General features: G+C 36.1%; 1 protein-coding gene across 1 annotated transcript in view; it reads right to left on the reverse strand.

Moving 5' to 3' along the window:
• Positions 1-13,538, reverse strand: part of LOC128855480 (filamin-A) — a 184,323-nt gene extending 170,785 nt beyond the window's left edge. The window contains exons 1-2 of the mRNA XM_054090424.1: positions 13,286-13,538; positions 12,857-13,060 (exon numbers count right to left, since the gene is read on the reverse strand). Coding sequence (XP_053946399.1) covers positions 12,857-12,871 — 15 coding nt within the window. The 5' untranslated portion in view covers positions 12,872-13,060; positions 13,286-13,538. The remainder of the gene's footprint in view (positions 1-12,856; positions 13,061-13,285) is intronic.
• Between the last annotated feature and the right edge of the window lie 256 nt (positions 13,539-13,794).

Raw genomic sequence — 13,794 nt, forward strand, 5'->3', positions numbered from 1 at the left:
AAATATTATAATTAAGCTATTAGGGCGCACGTTCTGGTCACAGTGAATAAAGGCCTTAGCCTAACCCGTACACGCATTACCTTTGCTAAGGTGGAAGGACGAGCTCATCAAAGCGCACCGGTTAAGATGGCTGGGTCTTATGACAAGAATAGGTGGTACGAGGGCGCAGAAGAAAATTGTAGAAGCCAAAGCATTCAACATTAGAGCAAGGGGAAGATCGAGAATGAGGGGACCCAATAATTTTTTTAAAATTTCGGAAAATACAGGTCGTAAATCGGATAGATTCTTAAATAAAATATTTCAGCCGCAAATGAATGAATTTACTTCATATTTACAGATTTAACAGAGCATTTGAGGCCTTATGAAAGCTGTAAGCAGTTTTAAATTAAAAAAAAAAAATGTTGCCCTAAAAAATGAAAATTTTTAAAAAATTTATTTTTCATTTTCATTTCATTCGGGAATTCGTAAAAATTTTTTGTTCTTAACTGTAGGAAAGGGGAACAATTTTTTTATTGTAAAAAATGAGAACATACTAAAAGACAGGCTAGTGAGTTTCATTTTCAGTTCGAAATATATTTTTTTATGTATTTGCAAGGTGGCACAAAATTAATGATCCATTTTTAAGAAGTTTTAAAATTAAAAAAAAAAAACTTTTTTTAAGAAGAAGAATTAATTTTTCATTAACTTGGGCTTCCATTTTCAAATATTTAAAAAATTTCTGAAAAAAAGGCTGTTCATTGTCTGTTCTTAATACATTTTTCTGTATATAAAGGGTGGCACAAAATTAATTATCCAATTTAAAGAAGTTTTATAATTAAAGAAGTTTTCAAAATTAATTTTTCACTAATTTGGGCATTCTCATGTTTAGTGGTGGTCCATTTTTAAATTCTTAAACATTTTCTGCATTTAATTCACCGCGTTACACACACTCTATCCTATGAACCAAATATACTTTTTCGGAAAGGGGATAAAAAAAAAAAATAAAAAACAATTCTTGAATGCATATCTGTATATCCACACGATCTCAGGATTAGCTTAACGGATTTGAATGAAATTGGGCACACAGATAGTGTATCACATTTCTAGACTTTTCACCTAGGTGCTGCCACTGACAATGTTTCACAGGGTTGCCACCTGTTCGAAATTTAAAAAAAAATTGCATGAGATATGCCGATGTGGGTATCAAAAGAAAGGTATTTCAATCCGCATTACAATAGAGATATAAAACCCCGAATTTTTTTATTAATTTTATTATATTAAAATTAAAAATTGTTACATTAAAAATGTTAATGCTTTTAAAGAAACTTAGGCCTTTTATTTTTGCGTTTGTGAGCATTTGTGAAAGTATCGCGACAAATAGACCAACAGTATACGCCAATCATATGCGTAATGTCTTGTCCTTTAAAGCGCTTTTCAATTTATTTTAAAATCAGACGCCACTATATTTCACGGCTTAAAGCGTGATACAAAGAGTTCGGCTGTTCTCTTTGACAAATTTCCTTCTCGTACAAGGTCAATGAAGTCGGCTTGCGTTACTAAATGCGGCACTGCAGTCCCAAGTTCACTGGGTGTTGATACAAATTCCGATACTTCTGGTTCCCCGCATCTCGCATTCGATGCAAGAAATGTTGATAGCATTGTTGGAGCTACTATTGGTTCTCCATCCCTTAATTCGGGAATATCATCAAAAATCTCCATTGAAGCCGCTATACGTTCTTCTGGTAAGTACAGAACCGCTGGAATAACCGATTCTACATTATTGTTGCGGCGAAAGTATTGGTACCCTTTAGTTTGAGTAAAAGTTACGCAAAAGAAGCACAGTTCACTGCAGTGCTCCGTACGTGGTAGCCAAATTGTTGGTAAAGAGTACTTTATTGTTGACCTTCCATCACTCGCACACGACTTCCGGAGTATACCACAAGTAAGGAACATAAGCAGTCTTGAATATTTTCTGAAACGAATTAACCACTGTTTTCGTAATATTTTTAAAATTTTTACTTGGTGCGAATAAGCCACAAACGTAACAAAAGTTATTTCGAGTCGGGCACTGCATTTTTCGTAAGATGAAATATACAGAAAGACGTTTTCGCGCAACATAACTTAAAACAATTGTCAAAATATACGTCTCCTAGTAGCGCAACTTTCAGATGATCGGAACTTCCGGAACTGTAACAAACACACAAACGGCACAGAGTGTGTTGTATGAAACAATAAATTAAAGGTTAATAAGTTGTTTAAAAATTTGGAGCCCTTCAAGTTATGCCGAAAAATTAGAAAAAAAATTTTTTTTAGAAAAAAAAAATTCAAGAAAATCTGAGAATTGATAAAATTTTTTTTTTTAATTTTACATAATAAAAACATTTCCATGTACATGAAAATCGTCGATACACGTGTATTTTTATTTTTTCTCCCCTTTCCGAAAAAGTATATTTGGTTCATAGGACAGAAAAAAAGTTCGTTTTTGTAACGCAGTGTTATACGCACCTACTTTTTTATTGTAATAAAACCAGCAAACACTGACTGAAATACAATTTAGTGTTGTTCATTTCCTGTTCTAAATATATTTTTCTGTATATAAAGCGTGGCACAAAATTAATCATCCACTTTAGTCTTTGTAGAAATTTTTTAATAAATAAAAAAAAAAGATTTTGATTTATGAAAACCTTTATTTTGAGCTTTACGAACTTCATGGCTTGTCTGTTTGTATATTGCAGCTGTCTAGTTCACAGGGGTCAGATATGATAAACGTACAAAAACCATTGGCAAAAATTACAAATCTTCCAATAGGGTGATTAATTTTGCGCCACCCTGTATTTATCGATAATATGATTGTAAGGCAACTGCATTCACGCTCTACATACACAAATACCAGTATATTCGTAGTGTAGGGAGAATGGGCGAAAAATATTCCTTAATGGACATCACTTCAAATTTAACTAAAATGACTCAGTTGGCTGTGGCTCATGAAATTTTTGTCAGTACAAAAGTACGACTCTTTGCCGTAATGCGACCTAAGCTCTGTGTACATATGTACATATCTTTTAGCTTTTTCTTTTGCTCAAAATTAAATAAAATAACTTCACGAAAAGAAAAACAAAACCGAGCGCTAAGCGATTGCGAGTTTCTTTGAAATCTGAAGCAAAAATGCATAACAGATGAAATCATAAGCACTTGGGCTCATGTGTATGTATGTATGTGCATGTGTGTGTGTGTTTATGTGAGGGAAAAAATTCATTACAAATAAAAAATAATTAAATTTCACATCAAAAAATGTAGATTATTTTTGGTGCTATGATTGTCAACTCGTTTCAAATTTGCGCAAATTCATTTGTTCACCCGCTTGGGATCGCTTGAAATGCTCGAAAAGGATGTGCCAGTGCAAAATAATTGAATTTTCTTACAAAAATGTATAAATTGTTATGCATGCACATGCCCATACATACAAATATATGTGTGTAAATATGTATGTGCACTTATGTAGATATTGCTATTGCGAACAAGTGAACGCAGCGCGCAGCTTGAGTTTTTTGCAACAGTTGCGCGTGCCATTTTCGCGCTGGCGTACCTTGTCAATCAATATCGCTCCGTGTTTGCTATAAATGTGGTTTATAGGCATTTTCTTTTTGTTTTACTTTCTTTCATTTGTATTTTGTAAATGTGTGTTCATTTTTTCTGTAATGCCAGTTTTTCATCCTAATATGGAAATTTCATTCAACCAAACCTTGCATTTGATGCTCTACGAGTGCGCGCATATACTTCCATATATACGAGTACGAATGTTTGAACATTTATATGTTCATATGTATTTGTATGTGTGTGTGTATATGTGCTAGTTGTATACACTTGATTTACGTTAAGCGTTTTTTATTTATAATTCTTCCATGCCATTTCCAACAATTCGCTATGCGGTCATGTTGCAAAATTAATCATCGCGTCTGCCGTGACCAGTTAGTTTTATTTTAGTTCTTGGTTGATCAGCTGTGCCAACAAAAAGTGGGTAATGTGTGAATAACTCGTTTTGACAAACACAAAGTGATCGGTTTTTTTGTTTGCAATATAGGAAACAGTTTTAACATTTAAGAATTAAAGAGAAACATTTTAGAAGGGGGGAAAAATGTAGAAAAAATTCTATACTTAAAAGTATTAAAATTTACTTTTATACATCGTATTTTATTCTAGAAAAAACATACATTCTGTCAAAAAAGTACTGGGAATTGTTCAATAAAACGCAAATTAATTGTTTAATCATCAAAATTTATTTTGTCGCCCTTCAAAATAGGCTCCATTCGAAGCAATACACGTATGCCAACGATTAGTCTGCTATTAGTCCAGTCATCAAAGCACCTTTTAAACACGTTTGAAGAGATCTTCTGCAGATCCTTCAGCGAATTCTCCTTAAGGGCCTCAATTGACTCAAAGCGGCGTCCACGGAGTGGCAATTTAAGTTTTGGGAAAAGGAAAAGTGACAGAGATCCGGGAGTCTGATGAACACGGTGATCGTTCGATGATATTTGTCGAGTTTTTGGACAAAAGAGTGTTGACAATATGAGCTTTGTGAGACGGTGCGTTATCATGGTACAAGATCCATGAGTTTTCTTTCCACATATTGGGCCGTTTCCTACGCACATTCTCTCTCAAACATCGCATAACTTTCAAATAATGTTCTTCATTTACCGTAGAACCATTTGGAACGAATTCCAACACAACACGAGCATAATCAAAGAAAACAGTATCATGACTTTCACTTTTGACCGACTTTGAAGTGGTTTTTTGTGTTTCGGCTCAAGTGGATAGTCACATTCAGCCGCCTGTTGACTGGTTTGCATGCCAAACTCATATACCCACGTCTTATCACCTGTTATGATGCGCTGGATGATTATGGATAAACGTTCGGTCCGAATTCACTTGCTCAAGCATGTCTTCAACCTTCTCCCGATGAATTTTTTGAAAGAAAGACTTGAGTGAGCATATACATATATGTATGTATATGCGCATGTGTATATAAATTCATGGTGCCTCTTAGTGTTGTTGACTTATTAACGTCTGATGCACAATCGAAATTGAACATATCTTTCGTGAATACAAAATATCTATCAAACAAATAAAATTAAAATTTTACTTTGAAAATTGCAACCATTACACCAGTATTTTCTTATGACGTTGTCACGTTAAACTATCGTCAGTAAACCGACTTTACAGGCAACCTCTTTTTTTCAAGTTCACGCCATTTTGTGAATTTTTTTTCTTTATTTGGCGTAATCCGATAGCGACATCCTAACTAATGAAGAATTTTTTTAATTTGTTTGTTTAAGATCAGTACAAGGGTTGGAATCATGCCAACCATGGAGCACCGTTTTTTGTGTAGCCCCCGCTCCGCCGGCCTGTAATTCCACGATTTTTTTATTTTTTTTATTAATTTTTTTTTATACCTTCCAATAGTAAAAATGTTTTTCATTTTTCTTATCTTAGTTTTAAAAATACCTAAAATTAAGGCGTCTAGACCAGAACACCCCCTTAAGTATTTCGTAAGTTTGCTATTGTCGATCTATCACAACCTTTGAATTCTTATATTTATGAAAAGAGAATTGCCACCAACTTCCCAGCAAAATAATTAGTTTTATTATTAGTGTTTTATTAATTTGCAAGATCTTAAAAACATCTGCAGTTGTAAGAAATAAAATCAACAAACAAAGCGAGAATTTCATTAGAGGGTCAACTATTTGAAATCGTATGAATATGTAGGAAGTACATTAAATAAAGTACGCATAAATGCATCACTGTGCTTTCCATTATAAGCTCATGACACTTTAACTTTGAATAAAACGTTTTACTCGCTGATAAACATTGAAACGACATAGTCATATTTTTCTTATATCTTCATCGAATATTTAAACCGAATAACTGGCGCTCATAAGTTGTAGCCGCATTTGAGACCTTGTGTAGTTATTCGCGCTGCCTCACACCGAATCGTGCTAATGCAAAATTCAATAAATTGCAAAAAATTCATACCTATTTGAGCGAATATGTGAATGCGCACTATACTACCCATACATATACATATGTATATGCACCTAACCTATATACGAATGCGCATAATTATTGTTTGTGGGCTAAAAATACGCTGGGCCTAGAAATATGCGCTCCTATGCCATATATGCCCATACATACTCGTACACACACACACACACACACATGTACTTCGCTTAGTCAGGCGGTTGCTAGTGATATTGAATTGGTCCTTCGGCTGTACGTCGGCAAAACGTCATCAACAGCCGCGAGCCGATTGAGAAATATTGATGTGTGCTGTGCCCATTTAATTTGCGCGTATTTTGCTCAAATATAATTTTTTTTCGCTTATTATTTCATATAAGGCCCGTGGCTAATTTATTTATTCTCTTATTAAAATAACCAAATAAATGCATGCAATAATGCACTTAATGATTTATATACAAGTAAGTTGGCAGTAATGCATAGAAAAATTGTTAATTTATATGCGGGATATTTAAAGAATAATTCGCCTCCACGTCGTCACTGATCGCAAGTGAGTAATTAATTATGTGTGGCATGAATTAGCAAAAGCAACAGTCTGCTAGGCGATTAGCCAGCTAATTGAGCAGGAAATTGATGAAATGCGCAATGCATACGAAATTTCAGAGCAAATCAGAGGAAGGAAGTTGAGAGGAATCATGCAGAAATATTCAATGACTTGGTATTCAACTGAATAGTGAGCGTAGAAATTAATGAGCTGGGCTATTGTAATTATTTTTTTAAATTTATTTAATGATTATTGAAAGATGTTTTCAAATAATTTGAATATGGTTTCATTTAACCATGATTTGAACGTTGATGAATACGGAATGCAACCGTGATTATCTGGCATATCACAAATATTTTGAAGTACAGTCGACGCTGGTTAATTCGTTATTCGAGCGACTCTTAAAATACTACGAATTATCGAGTGCTTGAAGTATTAAATGGTTCGAAATGTTTGAGAGAAAATAAATACAACTTCAAATTATCAAGTGTTTTTATTTAACTGCTAATGTTTTACATATTCATAATGTGAATTAATTAATCTTTGAAGAGAACACATTTATACGGGTTTGCTTCGCTGCCGCTCAGATTTTTCAATAATTTTTTTATGGAGAAAAAGTGCCTGATATGCTGTTGCATCAGTTTCATTTTGTAGACGAAAAGCTTTGTAAGTTATCGAATGAGGCTCTTGCTACCTTAACTGACACCTCTGCCAAAGGATCTGATGTATCGTCTTCATCTTCATCGTTGCTCTTTTCATTTGTATCCGTCGCAGATAAAATTTCGCCATCGGTTAGTGATCCTGAGACAGCAACATCTTCATCCACTTGAACATAGCCAGAAAAACTGACACCGCTGATGTCAACCACTGGTAGCATTGATGCTTTTTCATCATACATAATTATTTGCAAACTGTCCTGATCTTGTCTCACGACACTTCATCTTTTAAAGTAAGCGTCTTGTCCGGTACGCATTTGAAAAAGAGGTCAGTTTCATCAGTATTGAAAATGTCTCGGACATCATAGTTTTATAACTAAAGAAATTAATTCCAACAATATTTAGGTTTTGTATTGTAATTTTTGGCGGCCACCGTAGCCGAATGGCTACCATTCCGTAACGTTTTTTCTAAAAACCCCGAGTGTATTTCTGCCATGAAGAAGCTTCTCATAAAATGCATTTGCCGTTCGGAGTCAGCTTAAAACTGTAGGTTACTCACAAATAGGTGGAGGACTTAATTGTCTACCCAACACGTCTTGAGCTAGAAAACTTCATTGTGCTTAATAGGAAGCTGCGTTTCTATCTCCCTCTTCATGTTGCCGTATTTACATCCAGCGACATAAACATTTTGACAAATTTTAATAAATTTTGACTATTTTTCTTATTATTTTTTGAACCTTCATTATTTTTGTGTAAAATTATAACTATTTGTCTGACAAACTTTTCTTCCCAATTCTACGGATTTTAATTAGAGTTTTGACAGAGTTTTGGTTTGCTGTTTTATAGCTTCTTAAATTTTAGTACTTTTTTACTTTTCCGTGACGGTGTTCCGCATTTTCTTCACTCAAAAAACAAAGAAAATGTTGTGCATTCGTTATATGGTGAAATTTTCAAATAAGGAAAAAAATTATAAAAAATCAACAGAATTGCAACAATTTCAAACTGCAATCATGGTGCATATCCCATTGTGGTTAAGCTCATCATATACACAAGCTTTGGGCAAAGCTAACGCCAACACTGACCACCACAAGTTTACTCTGTCCAAGCAACCTCTTATTCATCATCAATTCCTAGAGTTCCAAGTTGGAACATAGGGCCAAGTGCACATTGGCGTTATGGAATTATGACGCAATCGAAGCAAATTTCGTATCAATTAAAGCAAAATGCAAACTTCGTTTCAAATGAAAGTAGATAACTTCCGGAAAAAGAAACATTATTCGGTTTGATATTGTAAAATATTCTGCTATAGTATAAAGAAATTTAAATGAGACAGTTTCTGAGGTCTTCTCGTTCGTGCTATCTTAGTTGATATATAATAATGAGTTTCGACTAATGACGGCTCTACAGGTATACCACTAGGCTCTGAATCCTTTCTAGGTGTCAATTCGGCAACGATAGAACTTCATAACGACTTGACGACTCCATGAGATCTACCCATAGAAGACGTGGGTCTGAGTTGTGCTCCTGCAGAGTAGCCAAGTGCGTTGTGAAAGAAACAAACAGGAAATTAGCGACCTTTCTCCTAAGAGTTAGTAGAAAGGACCTGAGAGTACTGGTGGGTGTAATCACAGGGCACAACGCATATGGCTGGGAATAATTGGCGACCCAATATGCCCATCCTGCCGAGAGAATGAAGACACTTCAAATCATTTGTTCTGTAGCTGTCCGGCGTTTTCTAGAATCAGGCTTAGGCTATTGGGGTGCAATGTATTGAGTATGGATAAAGTTCAGACTCTTCATCATCATTTTCATTCAGGTGGTAAAGTGACCTCAAATGAATTTTTCAGTCTTACCAGCTAAACCTTATCTATCCTGTCTCTCTATTCCTTCCACTGTAATCTATCCTGGTGTAGTACAATGGTCTTCCTAACTGAGTGCTTGGATTTGTCCGACCCCTCCACAAATCTAATCTAAATTTTGGTACTAGTATCAACAATTACACAGTAAGACGGAAAAAAATCATCTGGTATATATACCATTTCTAATCCAAATATTTGCGCGTACTCAGGTTTTTCGGATCAAGTTAAGTTTGCTTTAACGTGACCGCTTCTGATTTGCGCTCGTTAAGGTAGGCAACCAAAAATTGTCCGAAGGGTGTCTATGCACTAGAGGCTCAACGTCAGCTCGACTTCCTACGGCAGTATGCAGTAGGGTGATGAGGGATTCAGGGAGGTTTGACGGATATTTTCTTTACCGATGGGTCCAAGAACGAAATAGGGTCTGGAGCCGGATGGTACTTAAACGATAGTAATAAGTATCACTATGCTATGGGGGGAATGGCAACTGTTTTCCAAACAGAAGTTTTTCCCATCCTAAAAGTAGCCGAATGGATAATCGAGAGGAGATGGAGCGGGAAACAGATTGGAGTCTTCAGTGACAGTCAGGCTGCATTGAAGGCCCTGGAGAACGCGAAGCAAACCTCAAAGATTGTTCAAGAATGTAAGAAGAAGCTTAATTCTGTCGCAAGACAAAACAGGCTTGTACTTATATGGGTTCCAGGACACTCCGGTGTTCAAGGAAACGAAATTGCCCACGAATTGGCCAACCGTGGATCAGCGGTGCCCCCACAGGGGCCAGAGCCAATAATCGGAATCAGTCCCGCAGGAGTCAAGAATTGGATCAGCGATTATGTAGGCAATCTACATAAAGAGCGATGATCCGGTCTAGAACGCTGCAGAACTGCAAAGTGTTTTGTGGCAAGTCCGAACAGGAAACTGTCAAACTTTCTACTAAAACTTAGAAGGAAAGATATTCGGTTAATGGTCGGCATCATTACAGGACACAACCCATGGGGCAGCAAATGACCTCCATTGAAATCATCGAGGACCCGGTATGCCTGTCATGCTTGGAGGAGGCGGATAGCACAGAGCACTTTCTCTGTGAGTGTCCTGCCTTTGCTAGAGCAAGGCTACGAGTATTGGGTTCCGATGTCATGAGAATGAGTAATATTCGTTCTCTAAAACTGGAGGATATTTACAGATTTGCCAAAGAATCTGGAAAATTCTCACAGGACTAACTATCTCTATATCTGTCTCTATTCTTTCCTATCTCTTTCTCTGATACTTTTCTCCTTCCCTCCTTGACTATCTACCCCCTTTCCAGAGCTTTAAATACAATGGGCTCTTTAGCCTGAGTGTTTTAGGAGCCACCAAATCTCCTGGTGCTCCTTGGCTCGACCTTTTCAAATTCAAATTCAGGGTGATAAGGTGTCATCGTTCAAATATTTTCTTAGCTTTTATATAACTTTTCTTTCCTCCTCGTTTTCGTTCATTGATAATGCAAAGCACAGATTCCCAGTCACTCGCTCAAGTGAGTCTTCCTTACTCGAGTACAACGCATCCAACCAAACATAACCTAATCTATATTTTGGTTCTGTCAGTGTAGGCTTGAAATTTGAAGCAGTTTTCAAGTAAAGGAATTGAATTAACTGGTCAAACCCTTAATACGAGTTACAATTTTGGAATCTCATGAAATGTCTAACTTAAAACCACTGTGCGTTCTTAAAAGTACAAGCTAATGGAAGCTGCTTCAATATCGGGCTGTTTACGAAGCGACTGTTTACAACGACTTTTGGAATGAGCGCACCAAGATTTATCGCTGGATTTTCCCGGCTTGATAGAAAAACAGAAACTGAAGTCCAAGATTTTTCTCGAGTTGATGACTTTGTCGTTGGTCGAGAAAACGAAGAAAGGGATGGAGAGAATGCCGTGCCCGTAGAATGCCGAACAACAAAATGACAAAAATGGCCTTAGATGGTAAAAGAAACAATCCCAGGAGCCAAGGACGACCACCAAAAAGATGTAATGTGTGTTCGGTCTCAGAGTCCGTTTACAGCTAGGCGCATTAAGAGTACTCGTATCATATGGTATACCATATATATGTATATTATATGCATACATAATATAATATAGCTTTCGGCTGCCGTAGCCGAATGACTTGCTGCGTGACTACCACTCGGAATTCACAGAGAACGTAGATTCGAATCTTGGTGAAAGACCAAAATGAGGAAAACGTTTTGTTTCTAATAGTGATCGCCCTTCGGCAGGCAACAGCAAACCTCCGAGTGTAGCTCCTCGTAAAAAAAATATTTCACGTTTCGGCTTTAAACTGTAGGCCCCTCCATTTGTGGAAACACATCAAGTAATTACCAAAAAATCCATCGACATTATTCGTAAATTTATTAAAAATTAACCGAAATCATTGTTGAAATTCATGGAATCGGAGTTGAATATCTCCAAAATATCGATTTATCGCATTTTAATTCATCATTTGGGCTTACGAAAGGCCTGTGCACGTTTCCTTCCGCACAAGTTAACTGAGAACCAAAACTTGCTCAGAATGCAATATTCGTAAGACCTCATTCAAGAAGCGAGAAAATGTGAGAACTTTCTTTACAACAGTGTAACATGAAACTGAAACTAAGCGTCAAAGTGCCGAATGAAAGGTCCTAGACGTGCCACCACCCAAAAAATCGTGTTTGAAGAAGTCAAAAATCAAGTCGATGCTCATTTGTTTTTACTTTTCGAAGGGAATTGTCCACAAGGAGTTCGTTTCAACGATCCAAAGCGTCAATGCAATTTCCTATCTTTTCGTTTTGTATATATAAGCGTTGGTTGCATCGCATTCGTCGAATTCGTCGACTTCGCCCTGAATACCGCGAAGGAGGAAGCTGGCGCTCATTGCATGATAATGCACCATCTCCTTGATCCACTTTTGAGACTGATTTTTTGACTAGAAATGGCATTTTAACTATCAGTCACTCACCGTATTCGCCTGATATGGCTCCCTGTGACTTCTGCATATTCGAAAAATTGCTTTTGGCCATGAACGGAAAACGTTTTGCGTCGGTAGAGGCCATCCAAAAGGCTTGTACCGACCTCCTAAAGGGCATTCCGGATTCCGGTCAATGACCTGATACACTCTTTAGATCGCGCTAAAGAGTGTATCGAGGTCAGACTATGGGTGGGACTATTTCGAATAAATAAATTCGAAGTTATTAGAACAAAGCTCCCGTCGTTTCTTTTTCAGGTCAGACTTGTTTATTTTGGACTTCACCTTCCATATTTAAAAGGTTACGATGTCATATAATCAATCAATAAACATTTGCAAGTTTCTAAAACACTCATCGATCAAAAATTTAAAACGCACCTTATACATCATATGTAAGTATATGTATATACTTTAGATTTGTAGGTATGCAAATTATACGTAGAATTGAACAAAAAAAAAAAAAATATTTAAAGAGCAAATCGAGATTAAAATAACAAATATCCCTTGAATTATTTTTTAAGAATAGAAAATCTATTTCTCGAAGTATATTCAATAAAAAATGACGTCCCCCATTGAAAATATGTTTTCTGTTTCGACAGCAGCTTGAGGCGCCAATCTCTGCAAATCTGCGCACAAGAAGGATTTCGTATGCGTTTGTGTGAGTGTTTGTGTTGGAATAATGTACAAATGCTGTTAGACAGTGTGGTACAAATGTATCTGGACATGTGTGTAGCTGTGTTTGTTGTATGCTCATATGTATGCTTGTATGTTGGTATGTTTGTGGGTATGAAGGCATGATAATATGTTTGCAGCTGTAGAAAAGAAAATCACTCACATTTTTCGCCGACATTTTGACGTATTCAAATGTGTTTTTATTTCTTTGCTAAAAATAAAACTTTTTTGTTTTCAAAAATGCTGCTGTTGCTATTGCTGATTTTTGTTTTTGTTTCTTTCGTTGTTTCGCTTCACTTTTTTTTGTTTTCGAAGGTGTTTTTGGTTGATTGCAATACAGGCAAATTGCCGCCTGTCAGGTAAAACACTAAGTAGTATTAAAAACAAAAAAACAAAGAAATTAATTTACATATTTAGAAACACAAAAAGGATTTGTCTTGGCACAGTGCGCTTGGAAGGTATTGGAATAAAAAAAATAATTTTGAAAATATACAAATACTAAGCACATACAATTAAGGCCAATAGCGAATTTGTGAATTTGGACAAATTTGTTTTTTGTTTTTGTTTTTGCAGATATTTCGGAATTTTCTACCTCTTTATTATTTATAGTTTGCACTTTTTTTTTAGAACTAAAATTTTTTTTGCTACTTTGCCACTGCACTTTTCTTTTTCAGATCCTTAATCTTTCAATAGCTTAAGATTTTGTGCTCGTTCACAATCTTTGATATCGAAATTTGCGCTTTTCTCGCTTTTTTTCGGATTGGCTAATTGGTTGTGGTGGACCCAAACGTTATGTTCGCGACAATATCGCTGCTCAACTGAATTGCATACGAAATTGTTGTGAAACTTTTATGCGAAATTCTTTTTCGCATTCTGTTTTACATTACGTTTTCTTGTTGATTTCAGCGTTCTACACCAAACTATGCCATTCTGCAGCGGATCAGTCACAAGCCGCTGCAGACACAGAGAGAGAGAGCGAGAGAGAGGGAGAGAGGTGAGCTTGATTGTGCTTGTGTATCAGTAGGTGCACGAGTGAGATTTTCTATTGACATTTGTTTGGCTGTAATTTCTAGGTTTTATTTTTAAATATTTACAAATAGC

Source organism: Anastrepha ludens, chromosome 2, assembly GCF_028408465.1.
Source record: "Anastrepha ludens isolate Willacy chromosome 2, idAnaLude1.1, whole genome shotgun sequence".
NCBI lineage: Eukaryota > Metazoa > Arthropoda > Insecta > Diptera > Tephritidae > Anastrepha > Anastrepha ludens.